Source organism: Podarcis pityusensis (assembly GCF_964106645.2).
Source record: "Podarcis pityusensis genome assembly, chromosome: 5".
Lineage (NCBI taxonomy): Eukaryota > Metazoa > Chordata > Lepidosauria > Squamata > Lacertidae > Podarcis > Podarcis pityusensis.
In genome coordinates, this window is record NC_138032.1 from 91039678 (window position 1) to 91066081 (window position 26404).

Consider the following 26404-nt stretch of genomic DNA (forward strand, 5'->3'; position numbering starts at 1 on the left):
TCTTTCCTTCTTGTAGCATGATAATGTGCAGCTATTCTTTCTAATTTGATTCTGTTGGGTTCTTTGTGTTACACTGCTCCCTGTACCTGTTTGTTTTGTTGTCTCCACTTTCAATTCGTAGTCTTTTTCACGGTTTACATTTGTTGAGACATTTTTGTCATAGATATCTTACAATTGGGGGAAGGGGAGGGGGAGATGGGGGGTATTGTTCTTTTGTTCTATTGCCTATTCTTTAGAGGGGGCGTGTTGTCAGCATCACTGGGTGGTGTCCTTTGTGTATTTTTTATTGATATTGTGAGAAGTTGGGGTTCCCGAGCTTGGTTGGTTGTGTTTAGTCGATTGCATTGTGTCTTATTTGTGTGAGGGTTGTTGGGTCAGGTTAGCCATATTGATTTGTATGCTGTTGTGGGGGGGGGGTAGGTAATTGTCCTGCATGTGCAATAAAGGGGAACCTCACTGGGGTGAGGGACGCGGGTGGCGCTGTGGGTTAAACCACAGACCCTAGGACTTGCCAATCAGAAGGTCGACAGTTCAAATCCTGCGATGGGGTGAGCTCCCGTTGCTCAGTCCCTGCTCCTGCCAACCTAGCAGTTCGAAAGCACACAGTGCAAGTAGATAAATAGGTACCACTCCAGCGGGAAGGTAAACGGCATTTCCGCACGCTGCTCTGGTTCGCCAGAAGTGGCTTAGTCATGCTGGCCATATGACCCGGAAGCTGTACGCCGGCTCTCTCGGCCAATAAAGCGAGATGAGCGCCGCAACCCCAGAGTCAGCCATGACTGGACCTAATGGTCAGGGGTCCCTTTCCCTTTACCACTGGGGTGAAGGCATCCTCTGTAGCTTGTCCCCGTGCTAGTTTGAGTTTGTTGGTTAACTTTTCTAGTACAGTGGTACCTTGGGTTACAGACGCTTCAGGTTACAGACTCCTCTAACCCAGAAATAGTACCACGGGTTAAGAACTTTGCTTCAGGATAAGAACAGAAATTGCGTGGCGGCGGTAGCAGGAGGCCCCATTAGCTAAAGTGGTGCTTCTGGTTAAGAACAGTTTCAGGTTAAGAACGGACCTCCAGAACGAATTAAGTTCTTAACCCGAGGTACCACTGTACAGCGGTTTCTCATACGTTTTGGTACCAGTGTTCACTCCCGATAGGTCCTTCCAGCATGTAGTTATGATATTTCTAGCTGCCGAGAGTGACTTACGAGTTCCTTGTACTGTACTTGTGTTGTTGTCCTGGAAGATATTTAATCGGGCAAGTTCTGGAGTGGCTTCTATTGTCTGTTTTGCTATTTTGGAAATTTCCTGCAGCACCAATATCCAGAAGGATTGGATTTGGGGCCATTCCCACATGTGGAGGTACGTTATGTGCCTATTGTGTTTCAATCTCTCCAGCATTTAGATGGAAGTTTCTGGGTGTATCTGTGCCAGCTTCCATGGTGTTAGGTATCATCTATACCGTATTTTTTGCTCAATTAGACTCGCTTTTTCCCTCCTAAAAAGTAAGGGAAAATGTGTGTGCGTCTTATGGAGCGAATGCAGGCTGCACAGCTATCCCAAAAGCCAGAACAGCAAGAGGGATTGCTGCTTTCACTGCGCAGCGATCCCTCATGCTGTTCTGGCTTCTGAGATTCAGAATATTTTTTTTCTTGTTTTCCTCCTCCAAAAACTAGGTGCGTCTTGTGGTCTGGTGCGTCTTATAGAACGAAAAATACGGTATATAAGTTTTAGGGTGAGTTCTTTTGGCCGAGATGGATTTGAATGGTGATTTAGACCCTAGTCTCTAGACCACTGGGTATGGTTTAAACCATGTCCTATGTCCTGCTCCCATTGGTTTTTAATTGTATTGGAGTAGTATTTTCTTAAAATTCTTAACAGCAGTTATTCTTAACATTTAATTAGGTTTTACACAGATGACATGTGCAAAGTATCTAATGGTTCTCTTTTTCAACTTGGTCTGTTTTGAGTCAGTGGTACACAATATTGCTACTGCTCATATTCATGTTAGCGGTGGTTCCATCTTGTTTAATTGGCACTTATTTTACTCAGACCTCTCTGTGCTTGTGTTAGTAGCTGCTGCTTAACTGGTTTTCTTTTCAGCTGGTGTAACTGCATCGGAAGGAAGACCAGCCTTTCACATGAGGTAGCGACATCCACTTTGCATATTAGTCAGGCAAGCAGGACAAACCATTCCAGGTTCTCCTCCATTCCCTGCAGAAAATGGACCTTCACGGTAGGTCCAGTGTAACATTCTGTATTTCTCAAGATCTCGGTAAAAGAATACCAAGAGATTTATTGGTTCATGACAAGACAGCTGTGGTAGCCGCAAATTCCAATTGTGCCAATTTAGGGTTATGTCAAATTGTGGCAGCTTGAAACTGTGGAGTACAATGCTCTGAGGCAGTCAAACTTCTCGTGTTAAAATTGCCAGTAGATTCATATAGCTGACTGCTGGAAGAATAATAGAGTTTCATTAAAGAAATGGTTCCTAACGACGCTGATTTGGGAAAACTATGACACTGTTTACAAATGGCATGAACCAAGATGGGCTTGTCAACTTCATTCCTTTCAGTACAAGGCTGCTCATTCCATGGACATGAAATGGCCGCACTTTTTATTTGATGTTTTAAACTTTAAAATGTCCAGTTTTTTAAAGATGGCAGACTAGATATTTCTCTCACTTTAAAATTTAAATAAATAAACAACATTCAAACTGGCAAAAAGTTAACAGGAAAGGAACCCAATTGTCTGCATAACTGTTTGCATCTGCCGAAGGACTGGTGATAACAAAATTCAGAAACACTAATTAAGAAACAGAAAATAAAATCACTCATGTCACAGGGCAACTATGTAACTTCAATGCCACACTCAAAAGAACCCAAAGAATAAATCTAGGGTGGTATGTAAGTTTTACTCAGCCATGTTCATTAATTTCAGTGAGTCTATTCTAAGTTAGGTCCATTAATTTCAGTCGGTCTACTTGAGTAAAACTTTTTGGAATACCACCCGCATTATTTTAGAAGCTGCTGCTTAACAACTTCTTTTTCATTATCACCTTGATACAAAAAACCACGATTTAGCTGCTGAAGACATTCATGGCTTTTAAAGAGTAAATGAGCATTAGTTTGGTTTTTTAAAGGCTTTTATTATGCAAATACAATCTAAAAAAAATGGGCATAGATTTTAATATCAATTTAAATGTGGACTTAGGTCACGGTATCATTTTCCTTCTTTGAAACTCAACAGGAGACAGTTCTTTCTTTCAAAGCTTCTGTTGTGGTATGCTGCCTGTTTCCATCACGTTCTTGTTCCTCGGCAGAATATTACAATAAAACAAAAATAAAATCCAAAGCAAACCAGACATCCTTCTGGACAAAGCTCAATGCATATGGTTATACTGAGCTCTGTGCCTCTAAACTGTACGACGTCCATATGCCTCACTTAATGCAGGTAATATAGGCAGCTCTACGCACAACATTTTGCTTTAAAGGCTAATCATGTCTTTCTTAAGCACTATTTAAACACTTGCTGGGTGGTGACTACTATTTCAAAAAGCTATGCATATACGCCTTAATTGGTTGGAAATTAACACACCTCCAACTAGGAAATTCTGGAATGAATTGGTTTTTCACTCCTAACAGTTCAAGTGTGGTCATTATTGCTGAAGAGTAAACCTGGTTTCTCCTGAAAGTGGCTGAACGTTGCATGCCACAGTTCATGATCAGTGCAGAAGCAACAGAACACACTGCTGCAGTTGGCTCAGTGGATTAAAAATGATCTGCCCCAAACCCAATTCCTGCAGAATATATGTAAAAGACGTGTCCTTCCCAGACCCTATTCACAACTTATCTACAAGACAGCGTTGGCAGCAGGAACTGCAGTTCGTCATTATTTACATTCCTTCCTCTTCCATTTGTTTCTTTGCCTTCGTTTGCACTTCAGCGCGGCCAGTTTTTTAAGGGGTCTCTTCGCCTTCTTTTCAGCAAAATTCTCCCCAATGTGATCCGAGCAGAACAACTGTCCAGTTAAGTTAGAATCAAGCACTGTCTCGTCTTGATGGTTCTTGCAAAAAGAGTTTGGGCAGAAGTGGCAGAAGGAGACAGAAGGCTTGCCACAAACATCACAGTGGTGCCAAGGGCACTCCCATTTTCCTGCCAGCAGAAAAAGGGTACAGAGTCAATTCAGAAATAGCTGCATTAAGGGAACATTCTTGTTTCAAATAATCTCGGCAGTGCCAATTACAATTACCTTGGGTTACGAACTTAATTTGTTCTGGAGGTCCGTTCTTAACCTGATGTGCGCTTTTGCTAATGGGGCCTCCCGCTGGCATGTGATTTCCATTCTCATCCTGGGGCAAAGTACTATTTCCGGGTTAGTGGAGTTTGCAACCTGAAGTGTTTGTAACCCGAGGTACTACTGCGGATTAAAAAGTTGTGGAACCAAGTTCTGAGCTTATAAGGCAGTCGCTAAAGATCCCTCCACCCTCTCATTCATATACAGTGGTACCTCAGGTTACATATGCTTCAGGTTAAGAACAGAAATCGGGCTCCAGCAGCGCAGCAGCAGCGGGAGGCCCCCTTAGCTAAAGTGGTGCTTCAGGTTAAGAATAGTTTCAGGTTAAGAACGGACCTCCGGAACAAATTCAGTACTTAACCCGAGGTACCACTGTACATGTGTTAAACCAAAGCATGGGCAGATAATATCTACTCAGACTTCCTAAAAGGCAATGGCAAAAGATGGTTGGGCTATGATTTCTAGGAATTCACTTGATCCTGGACACACAATTTCAGTGCCATGGTGGAGCACTTCCTTGGGGGGGGGGTAGGTATGCCAGGGGCCACAGGTCAATTTTCTCCCTCTTTCTGCCACCCTTTTTCTGTTTTTAATCTCCCTTACCACCTGCATGAAATTCGGGTCACCTATGCAAGCCATGTATGAACAGGGCATGAGCCCTGGACTCCCATGCTCTCCCCGCTTCATCTTCCTCGGAGAAGGACTTCAGCACCACTCTGTTCCCCTTGTTGTCAGCTTGTTTGCATTACCCAGGTCAGAGTTCATGGCTGGCTCACAAACTCTGGCCAGCTTCCATACAAGCAACTCCAAACGACATGTTATGAAGGTGTCTTGTTCAAACCAACCAGAGTTTGCGATAAAAGTCCAGACTAGGGTGGGTAGTGGTTGAAGAAGCCAGTTTTAAAAGAAGGTGAAAGTAAAGGCTGCTTAAGCTTCCCCTTGTCCTTTTCAAAAGGAAGACAAGGGGGAGCAGGCCATAAAGTCATGCCTTCACTTTTACTCACCAAAAGGGCGTTTCACCAAATCAAGGCACGAGAGATGATAAGCCTTGGTACAAGATTTTCGGTCGCATAATACAAGTTGGCCTCCATCACCACAACGGAAGCAGTAATCCTCAGATTTTTTCCTTGCTTCGTTCTTTGTTTTGCGTCTCCTTGCTCTTCTTTTGGTTTTCTTTCCTTTCTCCTCCGAAGCATTAGAGGATGAATTCTTTTAAAAAAAGAAGCAGCAGCAAACAGTTCATTGCAGAGTTACAGCTTCCCAAGAGAAATTGCAGAAATCAATACTCGCAAGCCTCGAACACCTGCCTGCAAAGATCTGGAGCAAAAAGGAAACCCCAGAAGGAGTAGGTTGCTGGACTCAAACCAGAGCCGCTAAACACTGGACCGCTCTAGCAGTTCAGCCACTTTTCTCAAATATTTTATATTTCTGAGCAGCGTTTGACAAACTAGATGAGGAAGAAGTGACTTAGCAGAAGTATATAAAATAATGCATGGAGGAAGTGGCCACAGTGAAGTTTTTCTCTTGCAACACTTGAACTCACGGACCTCTGGCAAAGCTAAATATTGGAAGACTGGCATGTGCTCTCGTGGGAGCCAGTGATGGCCACCAACTTGGATGGCTTTAAAAGAGGATTAGACAAATTCATGGAGGAAAGGGCTACTAGCTGCTACCAGCCATGATGCTTCTGTTCCAGATCCACGTTGGAGGTAGTATGCTTTTGAATGGCAGCTGTTGGGCATCTCAGGTGAGCACGGGGCTCCTGTCCAGCTTCTAGGTTTTCCAATAAGCGTTTAGGTGGGCTACTGGTCCAGTCCAGCGGGCTCATATTATTTTCTTGAACTGGAGGCTAAATACAGATAGGGTCCTGCGACTCAGGTGGGCAAATGTGGCAATGTGATCAGCGCAGGGCATTCTGAATTTCGCGGAAAATGTGGCAGCTTGCCTTTGGCCGTGAATAGGCTGGAATGAATTTACAAGACCAGACCTTCAAGGTAACTGCTAAATCGGATGGCATATAAAGTGCTCAGCCAAGGATGGGGACTCTCAGGCCCAGGGGCCCAAATGTAGGCCACTCTGTGCTGAGTTTCATGCTCTCTGCAGCCCAGTCCCCCCGAGCCCTGCTCTGCGACCTCCTTAAGTGTCTTTGCCCAGACAGGCTACGTTCTTGAACTGTGGTAATACATTTTGCTTGCCTGCCCCCTTTTAATAATAATAATAATAATAATAATAATAATAATAATAATAATAATTTATTATTTATACCCCGCCCATCTGGCTGGGTCTCCCCAGCCACCCTGGGCGGCTTCCAACAAAGTATTAAAATACAGTGGTCTGTTAAACATTAAAACTTCCCTAAACAGGGCTGCCTTCAGATGTCTTCTAAAAGTCTGGTGGTAGTTCTTCTCTTTGACATCTGGTGGGAGGGCGTTCCACAGGGAGGGCGCCACTACCGAGAAGGCCCTGTGCCTGGTTCCCTGTAACTTGGCTTCTTGCAGCGAGAGAACCGCCAGAAGGCCCTTGGCGCTGGACCTCTGTGTCTGGGCAGAACGATGGGGGTGGAGACGCTCCTTTTGCCCTGCCCACCACTGGCATGTGACAGGGTGTCCATGAGGGGGGGCTGAAGATTTCCCACCTTCTCTAAGCAGCTTGGATTTAGAAAATGCTGGTTTTCATACTAGCCCTCCCAACGAGTGGTAGGGATCAGCCAGCCCAAATTAGCATCTAAGCACCACCAGGTAAGGTCACAGAAAGCAGAAACGGACTACCAGGGAAAAGACAGAAAAAGTACCCGGTGAACAACTGCCACCTATCATAAGCTCACTCATGGAAGGGGAGCAGAGTGGATAAAAATCAATGATTATTTTTTTTTTAATGCAGTTAAATCGGGTTTTTAAAATGCTTTTGGAGGAAAAGTATTTCTAAAGATAAGTTTTCTATTTAAGTTACATTATAGTCCAGAGGCTATTCATCAGGAAATAAGGATTTGTTTTAAGTTTTGCATGTGTGCTAAAACTCAGTCTTAAGTTTTTTGTTTAAAAAACCCCCCCACAAAAAAAGTTTAACCACATCAGTTAACAAACGTGGATACATATGCTACAACATTATTGCTTTATGTTTATGCTTTAAATAAATTGTTTAAATTGCTATGAAGGAAATGATTATTTTTCTCCTTCCAATAAAGTACCGCAAAAAGTTGTCCAAATATAAACAGTTAACTTATTAAACCTCACAATAGTTTCATAATTATCTGTCTATGTATTTCTAACAGTATAACCAAATCAGCAATTTTTGATATAACTGTAAAAACTACTCTGAAAATTTATTCTTCCAAAAATGAAACCTTCCTCTGGTTGTAAATATTAAGATTATTCCAGCAAGAATGAGTCTTTCTGTAAAAAAAGTAAAAATTTAAACCAAGTCTTATTAACTAGTGATTTAAATCAAATCCACCCTGAGAACGAGTCATTGCAGGCTGCAGCTTCCAGGAGAAGCATTTGGGCGGAGTCCCTTTGACGGTGTATGGCTATGTTTGCCCAAACTATCTGCTGTCTAGTATGTACCAATCATGTCGACTGCTCTAAATGTCGCCTGTATGTAATGTCACCAGATGTAAATTCTGTCTGAAAAGGTCCAAGACTTGCCAATTCCAGATGCTTTGATTGACACATTATAATTGGACCTCCCTGACCCACAGTAAACCTTCCTAATTTGGTGGCGTATCTTCGATTACCCATTTTCGTGGGTGGGACTTCTTGCTGTTTCACACCAAGTGTAAACCTTTAACAGACAGAACAGCCTGTCTTGGGTTTCTCGTTGCCTTTAGAGAGGTCAAATCTTTGTTGTGACAAATAAACGATAAAAGGCTTAACAGCCTGCTTTGCTTTGGGCTTTGCCTGGTTGGCCTCTCTTTTATTTTCACTGACCAGGGAACCTAGCTTCTTAAGAAGAACTCGGGTAGGGAGTGCTGGCCGTAACTGAGCACCAATTTCCACATATCATATATGTCACCCTAAGAACTTGGGGTGGGTGAAATGGAAACTAAGTGAAAACATGAATGCATTGTATTCTTTATTCACTCTGCATGTTGTAAACTGCCCTGGGATCTTCGTATGAAGGGCAGCGTATATACCGTATTTTTTGCTCTATAAGACTCACTTTTTCCCTCCTAAAAAGTAAGGGGAAATGTGTGTACGTCTTATGGAGCGAATGCAGGCTGCGCAGCTATACCAGAAGCCAGAACAGCAAGAGGGATTGCTGCTTTCGCTGCGCAGCAATCCCTCTTGCTGTTCTGGCTTCTGAGATTCAGAATATTTTTTTCCTTGTTTTCCTCCTCCAAAAACTAGGTGCGTCTTGTGGTCTGGTGCGTCTTATAGAGCGAAAAATACAGTATTTAACAACAACAACAACAACAACAACAACAACAACAACAAAAAACAAAATAATAACAATACATACCTTTGGTCTGTCTCCAAGAAAGCCACTACAGTTTGGAGCACCGCATTTACACACTGTTTTTTCATTGCCCAGACAGTCAAGATTGTAATTAAAAGTCAATTCTGTCCCTGAGTAAGAAAAAACAAAATAGATTTTTCACTGCAACTTCACACCTTTTCCACTGGAAACCCCCCTCCCATGGCAATATAGGAGCAACTACAGTATAAGAGACGGAAAGGGGAACTGAAGATAAACAAAAGCAAGAACAACCATGCGGTGGTTATTAGGATTTTAACATTGTATCTCAACCTATTCTTTCTTCTCTTGCCTGTTTCTCCTGTTCATGACCCAGTGCCATATCGTATTGATGTTTACGTTTTCAAGTTTCACATCCTTACATTTTAGGAAAGTTGTGATCGTACAGCTAAAAAGATCTTAGTTTTTTATCTCGCTTTCTGGGAAACACTGACTGATTTCAAAGGAAATATTTTGTATGCTGTAAAAGTTCTATTCAGAGAGAGAGGGGAGATCAAAAGGCATGCAAGTGATTTACGTCGGTTCCAAAGCAAAGCTTGATCTGCTGTGGGAAGAAGGATCCCCTGTGCACTTCTGGTGACCGAGGCAGGTCCACCACACATGCGGAACTGGTCCCGGCACTGGAGTAAATTAAGAAGCCTGTGAACACTACAGAGGACACTTTTTACGCAAGGCTCTGAGCTGCGGAAAACGATTCTGCCCTCCTAACGTTCGTATGTACCTGCCGGGATACTACACACAGCAAACAGTCCTACACGAGTGTCGCCATGTACAGTCCATTTCAGAGTCTCACAATTTGGTTGGCAGCTGTGGTTCATAAACCGGGAATAATTTCCTTTGGGTCCGGCGTCAATTATGCGGTCCTAAAAGTCGGGAATAGAACCAGATGGGATTTGGTTTAACGGCAAAGCAAGCGTTGCTCCGGCAGAGCTAATTATACATGTCGAGTTGAACTTGTAGCTCTTCACGCCAACACAATGCTAAAATAGGCCGGCAAACTCCCAACGTATCCCTAGTTGTAACTGCACTACATTTGCTGAATCTTCCCAGATTATAAAAAGAGACAGGAACAGCACCACTGGAAGCATCTTTCAAAAGAAGTCTTGATTTGTGTATCTTTCAGATAACTAAAATTGGCATAAAAGGTAAAGGGTAAAGGGACCCCTGAGCATTAGGTCCAGACGTGGCCGACTATGGGGTTGCGGCGCTCATCTCGCTTTACTGGCCAAGCGAGCCGGCGTACAGCTTCCGGGTCGTGTGGCCAGCATGACTAAGTTGCTTCTGGCGAACCAGAGCAGCGCACGGAAACGCCGTTTACCTTCCCGCCAGAGCGGTACCTATTTATCTACTTGCACTTTGACGTGCTTTCGAACTGCTAGGTTGGCAGGAGCAGGGACTGAGCAACAGGAGCTCACCCCGTCACGGGGATTCGAACCGCCGACCTTCTGATCGGCAAGTTCTAGGCTCTGTGGTTTAACCCACAGCGCCACCCGCATCCCTAAAATTGGCATAGCTTTACTCAATATTGGATTCTTAAACGATAAATGTAAAAACAGTATACTAATAGTTTTTGAATCCTGAAAGCTACAACGTTCAAAATGATACAGAGCAGGAGATGAAAATGCAGCCAACCTATTGCTTTGCTTGGGGATGGAGGGTCTGGAGAATTTGGCAGGAAGAATTATAATGATAGCGTGTGTTAGTTCACATGTATTAAAGGAAATACTAGAATATTGGGGATATTAGAAGATCTACTCTGTAGACATTTAAAGTCTCCTTTGCTAGGTGGCTTAGATGCTGCTTTGCTGTAGTGCATGGGTAGGCAAACTAAGGCCCGGGGGCTGGATCTGGCCCAGTCACCTTCTCAATCCGGCCCACGGACGGTCCAGGAATAGGCGTGTTTTTACATGAGTAGAATGTGTGCTTTTGTTTAAAATGCATCTCTGGGTTATTTGTGGGGCATAGGAATTCGTTCACCCGCACCCCTCAATATAGTCCGGCCCCCCACAAGGTCTGAGGGACAGTGGACCGGCCCCCTGCTGAAAGTTTGCTGACCCCTGCTGTAGCCTAAGAGGCAGGCACCCCTACAAAACAGCTTGACACCCTCATGTAAGCTGCTACTTCAGCGGTGCTCTGGACAAGGGAGCCTGAAGCAACTGGCTGCAATAGACACACTCATATCATTTGGGCTAGGAGTCACATAACATCAGGTTCTGCTCAGGTGACGACCAAAGAGAAGTATTAGTATTAGTACAGTGGTACCTCGGGTTACTGACTCCGCTAACCTGGAAGTAGTACCTCAGGTTAAGAATTTGACCTCAGGATGAGAACAGAAATTGTGCGGCAGCAGGAGGCCCCATTAGCTAAAGTGGTACGTCAGGTTAAGGACAGTTTCAGGTTAAGAACGGACCTCCGGAACGAATTACCGTATTTTTCGCCCCATAGGACGCACTTTTTCCCCTCCAAAAATGAAGGGGAAATGTGTGTGCGTCCTATGGGGCGAATGCAGGCTTTCGCTGAAGCCTGGACAGCGAGAGGCATCGGTGCGCACCGACCCCTCTCGCTCTCCAGGCTTCAGGAAGCTATCCGCAAGCCTTGCAAGCCCGGTGGGAGTTCCCGCGGGCTCACAAGGCTTGCGGGCAGCAGCCTGCAGCCCCGGCGAGTGTCCGCAAGCCTTGCGCGCCCGGCAGGAGGTCCTGCCGAGCGTGCGAGGCTTGGGGCGGCAGCCTGCAGCCCGAAGCACGCGGAGCCCTCCTGAGGGGCAGCCACGGCGGGGGGGGGGGGGATAATTTTTTTTATTCATCCCCCCCCCCCCCAAAAGAGGTGCGTCCTATGGGCCGGTGTGCCCTATAGGACGAAAAATACGGTAAGTTTGTAACCAGAGGCACCACTGTAGTATACTGCCTTGCATCCATAGATCTCAGGGCAGTTAACAACATAAAATTCCACAGGAGTTCCCCGAACTTCAGAGCATGGGATAACACCCAAAAGTCATATGATTTGGCATTGATATTTGGCTTTTTAAAACTGTATTATAATTTGGAATGTTTTAATGTGGTTTTTATTGGAGTGTTAAAATGGAAATTCAGTATTTTTTAAAAAACATAAAATTGCAATACTAAAAAAACACAAAATACATAAGAAAAATAAGAAAAAAACCCCTTGAGAATAGCTTGTATACAAGAGCAGCACCAATTCCACAACAAACTCCTGTTTCAGAAGCACCCCGAGGCAGCTTTTGACAAATGGCCAAGCTGCCACTGATCACAATGGTTTACGGTAGTTGTGTTTTTTCTTTTATCTAGGTCAACCATGAGATTCAAATCATTTTAAAATACTATACCTTATCAATAGTAAGCATATAAAAGTGGGTGATATCGTTTTCCTGAGCAAACTTGATTCTTGCCATGCATTCCTCTTCATCAATTAACTCACCAACGTACTCATTCACAAACTCACCCTGAGGAATAGATAATTTTATTTATTACAGTCATACCTCGGGTGGAATACGCTTCGAGTTGAGCGCGTTCGAGTTGCGCTCCGCGGCAACCCGTAAGTAATGGAGCGTGTTACTTCCGGGTTTTGCCGCTTGCGCAGACGCTCAAAATGACGTCACGCGCATGCGCAGAAGTTACGAAAAGTGCCGCGTGTGCGCGCAGACGTGCCATCGCTAGTTATGTTTGCTTCTAGATGCGAACAGGGCTCCAGAACGGATGCCGTTCGTATCTAGAGGTACCACTGTATTTATTAACAGCATGCCATCCAATAATATATAATAACGTATCAAAATAAGAACCGTACAAAACCGAAACGTAAAGTACAGCATAAAACTTAACAGAAAAGAACAAAATCATGTATGGTCTTTTTGAAGAAGGGAGATTAAAAAATAAATAAATCTAATGAGTCTTATCCATACCTTGTCTATTCCATCTCATCTCCCTTTTTATCCCCCATTCTCTTTCCTTACCCCATCTTTGCTCCCATATATTTCATTTTATTGATTTATAAAAAATACAAGATACAAACACAATACATAAGAAAAAAACAAGAACAAACCAAACCAATTAACTCCCCTGCCCCAAACACATTAAAAACCAGTCACAGGCCTGGTTGAAGAGGAATGTTTTCACCTGGCTCCTAAAGGTGTTTAATGGCACCAGATGAACCTCCCTGGGGAAAGCATTCCATAAACAGGGAGTTACCACAGAAAAAGCCCATTTTGAGGCCTATGGCAACCACTGATGCTCTTAGATAATCCTTTCTAGACCTCGTGTCCCCTAGATGTTCTGTATCACAACTCAAGTCAACCCATGGATGATGGAGTCCAAGATATCTGAGGGACACTAGTTTGGGAAGGTGGCCCTAGAGGGAAGCAAAATAGAGAACCCAACACTACGTGCACAGGGAAGAATTCTTCTTGTTCCAAAGCGAAGCATCACAAGATGCTCCCATGAATGAAGCCAGCTCATTTAACGCCTACCTTTTTAATGTCTCTCTTTGCAACCAAGCCCCATCCTTTGCCATCAGTCTTGATGATCTTCGTTTCAGGATACTGGCGCTTCGTAAAACACTGGTTTTGGCAGCGCTCTCCGGCCGGACATACTTGTGGGTGGCATTCATACATTAGCATCCGATTTAGACACTCTGAATCTAAACCACAGGGGTTCTCATCAGAGGGTTTGCAATTGCATTTGGGAATCTCAGAAATGTCAGCCGTGTAAATCTGAACTTTTCCAAAAGGCTTATTTACCTGAATAACATTAAAAAACAACAGCAATGAAGCAGTTATTGGCTATTATTTCTCAAAAGGGCAATCTATATTCCAACTCGTTTAATCTCTAAAATTAACACACACACACACCCCAACTAATCTCGGAAGCGGCAGTCAATTCCATTTCAGGCAATCATCGATCAAGATGGCACTCTGAAATATGACTTTGCCTGATTTTTGGTGTGACAGGACTAAGGTGTTTAAATTTCAAACTTGGCAGGAGTGTTCCTGAGGTGGGAGAAGCACTTTTTAGTGGTGTTGGGGTGCTGACTACCAGTTCAAATTAACCTGTAGGTCTGAAATGTGACTTTGCCTGATTCAAACGGTGCCAGCCCGGATGCCTCTGAAGATATCATAGCCCCCTTTTGGCGGTACACTGCCAAATCTGGCATAATGAAGCCAACCTGCACCAATTTGGCCAGCTCTGACGATACGGTCTCCCAGTTTGGCTTGACAGTTCCAACACACACCAATTCAAATGCCTGTGAAAATATTGTCCCTTGGCTCAGCACAAGGATCCTTGAGGGAGAACCAGCAGTCTTTATGTTTGGTGCCATTTTGAATCAAGATGGCCGACTGAAACATGATTTTGGCGTGGCTTTGCTTTAAGTGTCCAAACTGTGCTGATTTGTATGCCGCTTAAGATATTTCTACCCAGTTTGACGTGACTTTGTCAAATTTGGTGTGACAGTTACAACCAGAACCAGCGTGGATGCTTCTGAAGTTAATGTCACCCAACTCAGGACAATGGTTCCTGATGGACAGGCAGCAATCTTCGCCTACGTTTGGATGCCAGATAGCATGTTGAATCAAGATGGACCAAATAAACCATAATTACCGTATTTTTCGCTCTATAAGACGCACCAGACCACAAGACGCACCTAGTTTTTGGAGGAGAAAAACAAGAAAAAAAATATTCTGAATCTCAGAAGCCAGAACAGCAAGAGGGATCGCTGCGCAGCGAAAGCAGCAATCCCTCTTGCTGTTCTGGCTTCTGGGATAGCCGCACAGCCTGCATTCGCTCCAAAAGACGCACACACATTTCCCCTTACTTTTTAGGAGGGAAAAAGTGAGTCTTATAGAGCAAAAAATACGGTAAGAATTAGCATCCCTCAGACACAAACTGATTCAGGGCAAGGTGAGGCCTTGCCCCAGGTGAGGGACAGATTAAGAGCCCTCAGTTGGGTCTGTAAACAACCCTAAAATTCACAGATTAACTAGTCATATAAAAATCGCATCCATTCCTCAAGAACAATATTGTTTTGGGTAAGGATTTGGTTTGCTCCACCTCCATTCAAATATGGATTTTAATTACCAACAGGTTTATATATTCTTCTCTAATATTCCAATGAAATTAAAACCCTCGATTTATCTATGAACTTGTTGTCATCCCAAACTAGACGGGTAAGGGAACCGAAGAACTACCTTTTATTTCTTCAGCCTTATGACTGATGCAAGGCTCTTCAAAGTGCCATATTCAGGTCAACTGTGAACAACAAGGGCTTGAAAAATGTTTCTCAGGCGAACATCCATTGGTCCCAGTTCAAAAGGTCTTGGGACACAGCGATAGGCTGCATGTTAGGATCCTATCCTAAAGAACAGGTGAACTAAGCTTCCAGGGCGGATCAAATGAACAGCACCTGCCCTTAAGCACCTTACCTTGATGTGTTTGTAAGGGGGAGGTTTGCGCTCATTTTCCTGCGTTTCTTTGGCTTCCCGTTGGAACTTTATCTCTCGGAAGCGGGCTTCAGCTTCTTGCAAAGCTTTAAAAATAAACTATTTGCATGAATTGTAGGAACAAATATTTTATCCACATGAACATACCCTACCCTCTAACGTATAATGCACAGGCAGAGATTATGAACATGCCCACTCACAGGATTTGAGGGAAGTGCTTGGATACTTGTACCTCAATTGTTTGATCCAGCAGCACTTCATATTATCTTTGGGGTTGACATCAATGTTAAATGCCAGGTTTCAAATTAAAGAAGCTCCACTATGAGGACTTTTAGGAAGTGGAAAATCAATGCCCAAGACTCTTTTATGTAATATATTTATGTATTTGCCCATTATCCCACCACACCTTCAAGAGTTCCTACAGCAATTAACAATGCAGCCTAAAAACATACAACGTAATAGTAAAATCTAATACTTGAAATGAGTAAACAGAACATACAAATGAACCACAGTGAGAGACTTCTCCATACAGTGACCATAAACACATCATTTAACTGCTTGAAAGACAAGATATTAGTCTGGTGGTAGGGACCTGCACCTTCAGACAATTTCTGGCATCCTTAGTGTTTACAGTGCTTTCAGTTATTCAAATTGCATTACATGCATTATCTCAGTAACCCTTACAAGCTTGTAAAGCAGGTGAGTAATCACTATAGTACAGATACAGAGGCTTGAAAATAGAGTGGCTGGACTAAGGTCACCTAGCCACTGTGTGACACTAAAGAAGATTTGACCCAGAGGTTTCTGGGGAATATAGTGTTTCAAAGCATCTTCCGATCATCTCTGCTCATTCTTGTTTTTTCGCTGCTGGATCTGCTGAAGGCCACAGTTGCAGTTACGTTTTTGTTTTTTTTAATAACCTCTGTTAATACCATTTCTAAAATAAATATACCCATTTCCTTGGGTGAAAAGAAAGTTAACAAGCTTCTTCAAATGCACTGCAAGCAGAAGCAAAGAGAGTTGAAAGCTGACCAATGCAGCCTCAGTCCATTTATAGCATTGTGGTTTGTGGCTGAAGTGCAATGGTGTTTTATTTTCAAAATGATACTATCACTAGACAGCATCTTAAAAAGCAGAGACATCACCTTGCCAACAAAGGCCCGTACAATTAAAGCTATGGTTTTCCCAATAGTGATGTATGGAAGTGAGAGCTGGACCATAAAGAAGGCTGATCGCCAAAGAATTGATGCTTTTGAATTCTGGTGCTGGAGGAGACTCTTGAGAGTCCCATGGACTGCAAGAAGATCAAACACATCCATTCTGAAGGAAATCAGCCCTGAGTGCTCACTGGAAGGACAGATCCTGAAGCTCCAATACTTTGGCCACCTCATGAGAAGAGAAGACTCCCTGGAAAAGACCCTGATGCTGGGAAAGATGGAGGGCACAAGGAGAAGGGGACGACAGAGGACGAGATGGTTGGATAGTGTTCTCAAAGCTACCAGCATGAGTTTGATTAAACTGCAGGAGGCAGTGGAAGACAGGAGGGCCTGGCGTGCTCTGGTCCATGGGGTCACAAAGAGTCAGACACAACTAAACGACTAAACAACAACAACTATCACATTGTATTACAGTACTCTGCAGGAGTGCCAGCTTGGCTCTGCAATCATGGTGCATGACCCTGGCACAGAAATTTGTGGGTACCTGGCCCCTTCATGGGGAATTTTGTGGGTGCTTCGGTCCCCAGGTCCCCAGGGAGCTAGAACCTATGGTGCAGTAGAACCTCGGTTCCCGAACACCTCTGTTGTCGTATGTTTCGGTTCTCGAACGCCGAAAAGCCAGAAGTAAATGCTTCCGTTTTTGAACGTTTTTCGGAACCCAAACATGTGACACGGCTTCCTCTGAGTGCAAGAAGCTCTTGCAACCAATGAGAAGCCGCGCCTCGGTTTTCAAACGTTTTGGAACCTGGACGGGCTTCCGGAACGAATTTCGTTCGAGAACCAAGGTAGGACTGTACTCTGTTTTTAGCTAAATGATTAAATAGCCATACCATTTTTGAAGACTTTTCCAATTCCTTTAATTCCCTGGTACCGACTTCCCCTGTCTCCTTCCATATAGGGAAACACGCGAGCCTGATGCGTCCAGTAATAGTCTTTAGAGCCAAAGAAAAACACAGGAAACTCTCCAATCTCATGCTTCATTTTCTGGATATTTGGAGGGACGTTTTTTGGATGGCAGACTTCTGCAGGCCACCACCTAGCCCAAAAGAAGAAGGGAGAATTTGAGAACCTTGTTCTCTCTGAAGAAAACCAATAAAAGGTTGCTGAATCTCAGCCCCGTCATGAATGGGCTCGTACAGGAATTCCCCCTGCTCAAGGAAAGGTTGGGATACAAGCATGCATTAATAAAAATAAAGGCCACTTCAAATAGTCATTCTATTTTTAGAAGTCCAAACCTGTAGTTTCCCAGTTTGACCCAAATAATATCCTGAAAATGGATTTTCTTTCCTGCTTTGCAGTCGTTGCAGTACCAGCTTCCATCCGGCATTTCAATGTTTAAACAATCTGGGTGAAATGCTGCAGGGCAAGATTCACAACATAAAAGGCTTCCCCCTGCAAGAAAAGAAACCCACATTTAAATAGCAATGTACTTGCTGAATGGTCGGCAGCACAAGTCACCTAACGGGAGGAGAAAGGGAGCTTGGGACAACACGCAGTGATCTGCCTGAACGCCTGGCCTCCCAGATGCCTCCGAACGGTGAACGTGATCCTTCAGGGGTAATGCAACTTTGTTTGGAACAGGTTGCACTTCTAATCCGGGGTGGGGGTGGGGTGGAGCACCTTTCCTAGCCTGGGGGGGGGCACATCTCTTCATGGGGAATTGTTAATAATAATAATAATAATAATAATAATAATAATAATAATTACAATCCTCAAACCTTGTTGCTTGCATTTTTAACCATGCGTTTACTATGGTCAACCATGAGTTTACTATGGTCAACCAACCAATGACAGAACGCGAAGGGTTTTTGTACAAATTCACAACCTCAGTGAAAGAAATTACGTAAAAATGATGAGCTAAAACTAACGATTATAAGACACCTGAGAGAGACTTATATCTCAATGTAGCTTAGATGCGGTTCTAAGACAGTCACCCATACAGGCATAAAACCAGGCACATGACAATGGGCAGGTGTTTTCTTAACTGTCCAGTACTGAGGAGGGACTCTATAGAATCTATGGCAAAGACTGAGGACAAAACCATATTCTAAGAGGATATATTATGCCCTCTCTAACCTCAATAAAACTGTAATAAAGGGACATGTGTCTGCGTGCCTTACTGCAAGTGCTCCACACACCCATACATTTAGACATAGGAATTGTAGAGTTGGAAGAGACCCCGAGTTTCACCTTGTGCAGGCACGTCCAACTCCCAAGAGACTGCGATCTGCTGTCAGAATAAAAAAACTGGCAGTGATCTACACATTGTCACTGGAGGGAGGAGGAGCGTCTGTGGGGTGGGTGGATTGCCCAGAGTTGTTGAACCCAGAGTTGTTGAGCTTCTTCGGGGGTAGGATTGCCCAGAGTTCTTCAGCTTTTATTTGTTAACTTTTGGTAAACTTTATTTAATCCCACGATCGATAAGGGTCCCGCCATCTACCAGGATGCCTGACCTAGGGCGACCAACCCCCTGCAATGCAGGAACATGCAAATTCCTGGGTTTAATAATAATAATAATTTATTATTTATACCCCGCCCATCTGGCTGAGTTTCCCCAGCCATTCTGGGAGGCTCCCAACCGAATATTAGAAACAATACGTTAAATATTAAAAACTTCCCAAAACAGGGCTGCCTTCAGATGTATTTTAAAAGTAAAATAGTTGTTTATTGCCTTGGCATCAGCTGGGAGGGCGTTCCACAGTGCAGGCGCCACTACCGAGAAGGCCCTCTGGCTGGTTCCCTGTAACCTCACTTCTCGCAGCAAGGGAACCGCCAGAAGGCCCTCGGCGCTGGATCTCAGTGTCTGGGCTGAACGATGGGGGTGCGGTCTCCCCGCACGCACCCTCACAACACACACGTTTTGGAATGGCAAAGCAAGTTCTTTAAATAGAATAAGCGAACTTTAAGGAAAGAAAACTTACTGCAGTAATAGCTTCAATATAATCATCTTTTCAAAACTGTGAAATTTAAACGCCCGTTACTTTTATAAGAAAAAAATAAAGACACTCCATTTATTTACCTTTCGAGCATACAAAGCACCAGCTTACATTGACATGCGCGTGATGGCTCTTCCCTTTAGTGGCAATAAAGTGGTTGGTGCAAACTATGCTGCTGGAAGTGATCACTGAGCACCCTGCAGCAACGCAACCGTCTCCAGCATGATAAGCCACAGGGCAGCGGATGCAACGCACCATTTTGCCTGGCAGAAACAAAAAAAAAATAAAAAATGAAATAAAATGAATAAAATAAAATAAACATGTGCATCACCCTTTATAATAATAATAATAATAATAATTTATTATTTATACCCCGCCCATCTGGCTGGGCTTCCCCGGCCACTCTGGGCGGCTTCCAAAAGAATATTAAAATACTATAATACATCAAACATTAAAAGCTTCCCGAAACAGGGCTGCCTTCAGATGTCTTCTAAAAGCCTGGTAGTTGTTGTTCTCTTTGACATCTGGTGGGAGGGTGTTCCACAGGGAAGGCGCCACTACCGAGAAGGCCCTCTGCCTGGTTCCCTGTAACTTGGCTTCTCGCAGTGAGGGAACCGCCAGAAGGCCCTCAGTGCTGGACCTCAGTGTCCGGGTAGAACGATGGGGGTGGAGACGCTCCTTCAGATATACTGGACCAAGGCCGTTTAGGGCTTTAAAGGTTAAGAAGATTGACTGAAAACATTGGGGAATCAATGGGAAATTTCATTGCCAATGGCCATGGTTCGCATGGGAAATCTTACGATGCAGGCCCACCGCACTCGGACAGCGCTCCATCTTAATTTGCACTGATCTGCACCGAATGAGCAAAAGCAAGAACCTCCTTTGCCTTCCCTGCTCCCAAGTCTACCCCAACTACAAGATGAGCAGCCTTTTGGCTAGTAAGGCTGCTCTGGCACAGTGATTTCAAAGCCCCACCCTAAGACAACCGTATCAGCAAGCAAGCACTAAGGTCTGGGCTTTAGGGTACTGTATTCCTCAACGCCAGCAAACTGATGGAAAACAGAAGTGTGGCAAAACGTTACGGGGTGCATGTCAGGGTGAATGTTGAATGAATGTTATACGTTGTCTAGCGTTTTGTTTGCATCAACTCTCAGGGCTAATCTTGCAAATTTCTCTGTTAACAGAATTAATGCAAAATGTAGGAGACTTACCCTAAAAATTCAAGAAGTTTAAGGAACTGGGCAATTTCTGCTCTAAAAGGTCTTATGTTGCATAAGGCAGTAAAGTGAAACAGGTACCTATATTGAGCATAACTATAAGAAATAAAGAGTTTAAAATCCAAGTCTTATTAGTTTTAATGAAAGAGTCATTCATGTGCTGGAATTAATATGACAACTTCTGCATGTTTGCAAAACTAACACAGCTTCTAACCTTCCACCTCTGTTGAATACTTAATGATTTATGGCCTCCCTTCGGAGACTTATCCTTGCCTCATGCCACGCTGACCATTAAAAGGAAAGGATAGCTTGGTTTTGTACTGCTTTGCAAAGTAGAAACTGAGCTCATCTCAACTATTTACCACTCCCCACCGTGCCCCGACAGAATTTCTGTGACGTTTTAAGACCACACATGCAAACTATCGTCAAGTATGTTCAAGATGAGAGAAATAACATTCCACATATGGAAGTTGAAAATTATTTTCGCTCTTCCTTCAGCCTTTTTACGACCATCTTCTCCCCCATTTTATGCCCATCATCCTCACAGTGTCCTGTCCATCAATAAACTGTTCACAGCAATCAGTTATGGGACAGAAAAGTCCCATCAGGACACCAGCCCCAACCTGCGTAATGGGACCGTGCAAATAATGCTCTTTAAATAATATTGCCTAGACAGCATCTTAAAAAGCAGAGACATCACCTTGCCAACAAAGGTCCGTATAGTTAAAGCTATGGTTTTCCCAGTAGTGATGTACGGAAGTGAGAGCTGGACCATAAAGAAGGCTGATTGCCGAAGAATGGATGCTTTTGAATTATGGTGCTGGAGGAGACTCTTGAGAGTTCCATGGACTGCAAGAAGATCAAACCTATCCATTCTGAAGGAAATCAGCCCTGAGTGCTCACTGGAAGGACAGATCCTGAAGCTGAGGCTCCAATACTTTGGCCACCTCATGAGAAGAGAAGACTCCCTGGAAAAGACCCTGATGTTGGGAAAGATGGAGGGCACAAGGAGAAGGGGATGACAGAGGACGAGATGGTTGGACAGTGTTCTTGAAGCTACCAGCATGAGTTTGACCAAACTGCGGGAGGCAGTGGAAGACAGGAGTGCCTGGCATGCTCTGGTCCAGGGGGTCATGAAGAGTCGGACACGACTAAACGACTACAAATATAATGGTTCAGTTCTGACAATCCTCCCAAACCATGGGGTGCTAGTACAATGAGCAGCGACGAGCATGAGACGCCTCTGGGTTCCCCTCTGTGTGTAGGGGAAGATTGGGCACTCAGCTTCTGTTTTATAGCGAAGAACTCATTCCGATGAAATTCATTCGACAAAACAGGACTTATCCACATCCTGGCTTCATTCTTAATGGCCATGTGGAAATTCCCAATACAGCAGAACCTCTACTTATGACCGCCTCTACTTGGGCCCAATCCAAGTTGGGACCACAGCAAACCTGGAAGTAAATACTTCTGCCATTTACGCACGTGCAGAAGCAGCTGCCGCCGAATGCGTCTGCGCACAACGGCGCTTCTACCAGCGACCCGGATCGACTTACGGACGAACCTCCAGAACTGATTATGTCCGTAAGTAGTAGTAGTAATAATAATAATAATAATAATTTTTATTTATACCCCGCCCTCCCCAGCCAAGGGCTCAGGGCGGCTAACAAGCAATAATAAAAACAAGTTGAATGAATACAACTTAAAAACAAGATTAAAATACATTAAAATATTGAAACATTAAAATATTAAAATGCAGCCTCATCACAGGAAGAGAAAGGAAAAAGAAAAAAGAAAGAGGGGGAGGGAATCAAATTGGCTCCAAGCCAAAGGCCAGGCAGAACAACCCTGTCTTACAGGCCCTGTGGAAAGAAATCAGATCCCGCAGGGCCCTGGTCTCATGAGACAGAGTGTCCCACCAGGCCGGAGCCAGAGCTGAAAAGGCCCTGACTCTGGTTGAAGCTAATCTAACTTCCTTAAGGCCTGGGACCACTAGGGTGTTGAGGTTCCACTGTATATGGAATTTTATCCTAGTACTAGTTATTTCTGAGAGCTTCTGCTGCTGGCATGGAAGCTCTTCATGCTTTTCGGTGAGGGTTTACATGACAAATGGCAGTAGCATCTGGGCTAAGGATAACATGGTGTGTGAATCACCTCTGCGACAGTACTCTAAATATGTAAGGTGGGGGAAGAAACAGAAAATAAATACCTTTGGATACTTTGGGATTTGAAGGGTTAGCAACGTGACAGTTTGCACAACTGTGGAGAGGGCATCGGAAACCCCTGTTCTCAAACACCGTGAGGCGAAACTTTTTCACACAAGCTTCGTGGTAGAATTTTCCACAGTGGGATACAATACAGCGTTTCACTACTGACTTTTTCTCTTTACACACAAAACATGTGTGAACACCTAATAAAAAGAATTAAAGACAAGTTGAATATTTTTAAACTCTAAAGACTAATACAAAACCACCTTACTTCTACTGGTAATTAATTGAAACATCAGAAACTGAAGTTTCTAAATTAAAAAGCCGCCACCACACTTAATCAACATTGTGACTGATTAGTCTTCACATGTACTTCTTCACTAATGCATCTCCTATGAATATTTTCCACCTTTTATCAGCCATTTTTTCAGCAGATGCACTATTTATGCATCAGTAAGTTACCTGGTATCTTAGGTTTTCTTACATTTCATTGCTCTGCCATGATGTGCAAGCAGGGCTCAATTTCTTACAGATAAAAACATTCCCAATATTATATATAACATGAAGTACATGCACTTTCTGACACACACCCCCAAAAGGCAAATGTATCCAATCCCTATGAAACCCATTATGAGAGAAGACTGGGTGGGCCGTAACCCTGATCAGGGCAAACATCTACCTTAAATTATAGCTTTCCAAAAGTACATTCAGATTCTAGAACATCTAAAATGTCTCAGGGGTTTAGGGAGGTTTTGTATCCCAAACTGAAAATGTGTTTAGCACCGTAATAAAGAAAGGAACACAACACCTGAAAAGAATGAGAGAGATGCGATATTCTAAAAATGGCACAAGAGGCCTGCTGCTGGATTGACATGAAAAGCTGGTCTAGTCCAATGTCCTGTTCTCACAATGGCCAACCAGATGCCAAAGGGAAGCCCGCAAGCAGGAGATGACTGCAACAATGCACTTTCCACTTGTGATTCGTAGCAACAACAGAGAGAGACATACTGCTTCTGTATACAGTGGTACCTTGGTTCTCAAATGCCTTGTTACTTGAATAATAATAATAATAATAATAATAATAATAATAATGATAATTTATTATTTGTACCCCGCCCATCTGGCTGGGTTTCCCCAGCCACTCTGGGCGGCTTCCATAGAAACCAAAAATACACTAAAATATCACACATTAAAAACTTCCCTGAACAGGGCTGCCTTAAGATGTCTTCTGAATGTCAGGTAGTTGTTTATCGCTTTGACATCTGATGGGAGGGCGTTCCACAGGGCGGGCGCCACTACCGAGAAGGCCCTCTGCCTGGTTCCCTGTAGCTTTGCTTCTTGCAATGAGGGAACCGCCAGAAGGCCCTCGGCGCTGGACCTCAGCGTCCGGACAGAACAATGGGGGTGGAGACGCTCCTTCAGGTATACTGGGCCGAGGCCATTTAGGGCTTTAAAGGTCAACACCAGCACTTTGAATTGTGCTCAGAAACGTACTGGGAGCCAATGTAGGTCTTTCAAGACCGGTGTTATGTGGTCTCGGCGGCCGCCCCCAGTCACCAGTCTAGCTGCCGCATTCTGGATTAGTTGTAGTTTCCGAGTCACCTAAAAAGGTAGCCCCACGTAGAGCGCATTGCAGTAGTCCAAGCGGGAGATAACTAGAGCATGCACCACTCTGGCAAGACAGTCCGCGGGCAGGTAGGGTCTCAGCCTGCGTACCAGGTGGAGCTGGTAGACAGCCGCCCTGGATACAGAATTGACCTGCGCCTCCATGGACAGCTGTGAGTCCAAAATGACTCCCAGGCTGCGCACCTGGTCCTTCAGGGGCACAGTTACCCTATTCAGGACCAGGGAGTCCTCCACACCAGCCCACCCCGTTCCCCAAAAACAGTACTTCTGTCTTGTCAGGATTCAACTTGAACAACTTGGAACCCAAACTCTGCAAACCCAGAAGTGTTCCGGTTTTTCAGAAGCCAAACGTGCTCCATTTTGAGTGTTACGCTTCCGTTTTGAGAGTTACACTGAGGTCTGCCCGTTTTTGCTATTTATTTTTGCAGCTCTTTTTGTGTGTGTGTGACTGTGTGGAACCCAGTTCAACTGATTGATTGATCAATTGATTGATTGATCAACCCAGATTGATTGATTGATTGATTGTGTGACCGCAGTACATTGTTTATTGCTTTCATCATAAGGATCAATGGTCTTGTTATATAGTAAAATTCATGTTAAATTGCTGTTTTAGGGGTTGCTTTTAAAAGTCTGGAACGGATGAATTCATTTTGCATTCATTTCTATAGGAAAATGCGCCTTGTTTTTGGAATGCTTTGGTTTTGGAACGGACTTCTGGAATGGACTTCTGGAATGGATTCAGTTTGAGAACCAAGGGACAGGTTCACACAATCCATCACAGAAGCACCACAAGCAGAAAAAAGTAACACCGCAAGGAATGTTTACTGAGCAACTTGTTCCTGATTACCCATGCAATTCAACCAAGTCCTAAACTTGCAAGAGAAGGCAAAGCTCCTTCAGATCACTAACAAAGAAAACCAGAGGAAAGCCTTACCAATCCCAAATAAGAAAGGTTTTTTGCAGGAGGGGAAAAAAACAACTTAGAGTGAACTTGATAACGGAAATCTTATCCTCCAGGTAAGCATGGCATTAAAAGATAATAATTTCTTCAAACGAAATATGCAAATATTGCTGGCATGCATGAGCGAAGACTTGCCTGAAGAGCATTCGCTGCAAATAAAGTGTTCCGAGGCCTTTCCAGAGAACCCGGTGCATCTTGCATGAAAAGCACCAAAACACCGTCCTTCACAGAGCAGCAAGTCTCCAGGCTTTTCACAGAGCTATGAGAAGAAAAAAAGTTAAGAGTTGAAAAAGGGTACAGGATACTGATGAACTGTTTCTGTCCTTCTCAGTTTTATGACATATTTAAAACCACATTTCTATTCCACAATTTCATTCCTGTATGTATGAGCAAAGGAACAGGAAAACCCTCCTCTCTCCACTCATTAACAACCTTTTTGATCCTTCGGTGAGAGCAATTAAAATCTTGCCCAATTCTATTTATGCCTACAGTGCAGTGCATAAGAGATCACTTCAGAGTACAGTCGTACCTCAGAAGTGAAACAGAAACCAAAGTACGGCTTCTGATTGGCTGCAGGAAGCCACGGAAGCCGCGTCGGACGTTTGGCTTCCAAAAATAGTTTGCAAACCGGAACAGTCATTTCTGGGTTTGCGACGTTCAGGAGGCAAAACATTCAGGAACTAAGCTGTTTGACTTCCAAGGTACGACTGTACATAAAACTGCAACCTGTCGCCTACCCAAACAAGATGTCTCCCTTACCTGGCAAACGTATTCTTTCCTTGTTGCTCCTCCACGATCAGACTTTTTGTACGACAGAGAGGCTTCTGCAAGACCTTCGTCTGCACTTTCATAAGGAGACTCTGATCTCTCGTCTCCTTGACTGTCTGAAATCTAAAGGAGAATTAATAAAAGGTGGGATTCAATGTCACATTCTTCCAAATACTGTTTGTGCAAGCACAGCAGCTTGCTAGATACAGCAACCCCCTCTCCCCTCCCTGCCCCCCACGCTGTTCTAAGGCTTCTCCCAACCT

The 26404-nt window shown here is 43.9% G+C and overlaps 1 protein-coding gene and 1 long non-coding RNA gene across 6 annotated transcripts in view; one reads left to right on the forward strand and one right to left on the reverse strand.

Moving 5' to 3' along the window:
- Window positions 1–3119: 3119 nt before the first annotated feature.
- NSD2 (nuclear receptor binding SET domain protein 2) overlaps window positions 3120–26404 on the reverse strand; it is a 73758-nt gene continuing 50473 nt past the window's right edge. For 4 of the 5 annotated variants that reach the window (XM_081005423.1, XM_081005421.1, XM_081005422.1 and 1 more), the window contains 13 exons: window positions 26133–26264; window positions 25509–25632; window positions 22789–22989; window positions 19446–19625; window positions 17662–17818; window positions 17257–17462; window positions 15192–15295; window positions 13242–13511; window positions 12105–12221; window positions 9483–9624; window positions 8747–8853; window positions 5293–5497; window positions 3120–4146 (listed from right to left, as the gene is read on the reverse strand). In XM_081005423.1, coding sequence (XP_080861549.1) covers window positions 3884–4146; window positions 5293–5497; window positions 8747–8853; window positions 9483–9624; window positions 12105–12221; window positions 13242–13511; window positions 15192–15295; window positions 17257–17462; window positions 17662–17818; window positions 19446–19625; window positions 22789–22989; window positions 25509–25632; window positions 26133–26264 — 2208 coding nt within the window. In that variant the 3' untranslated portion in view covers window positions 3120–3883. Of the gene's footprint in view, window positions 4147–5292; window positions 5498–8746; window positions 8854–9278; window positions 9625–12104; window positions 12222–13241; window positions 13512–15191; window positions 15296–17256; window positions 17463–17661; window positions 17819–19445; window positions 19626–22788; window positions 22990–25508; window positions 25633–26132; window positions 26265–26404 lie in introns of those variants that run through there. The other variant, XR_013986397.1, reaches the window with a different exon arrangement.
- LOC308477298 lies at window positions 13527–14729 on the forward strand. Its single transcript, XR_013986462.1, has 2 exons — window positions 13527–14371; window positions 14633–14729. It is a non-coding gene; the product is annotated as an uncharacterized lncRNA (long non-coding RNA).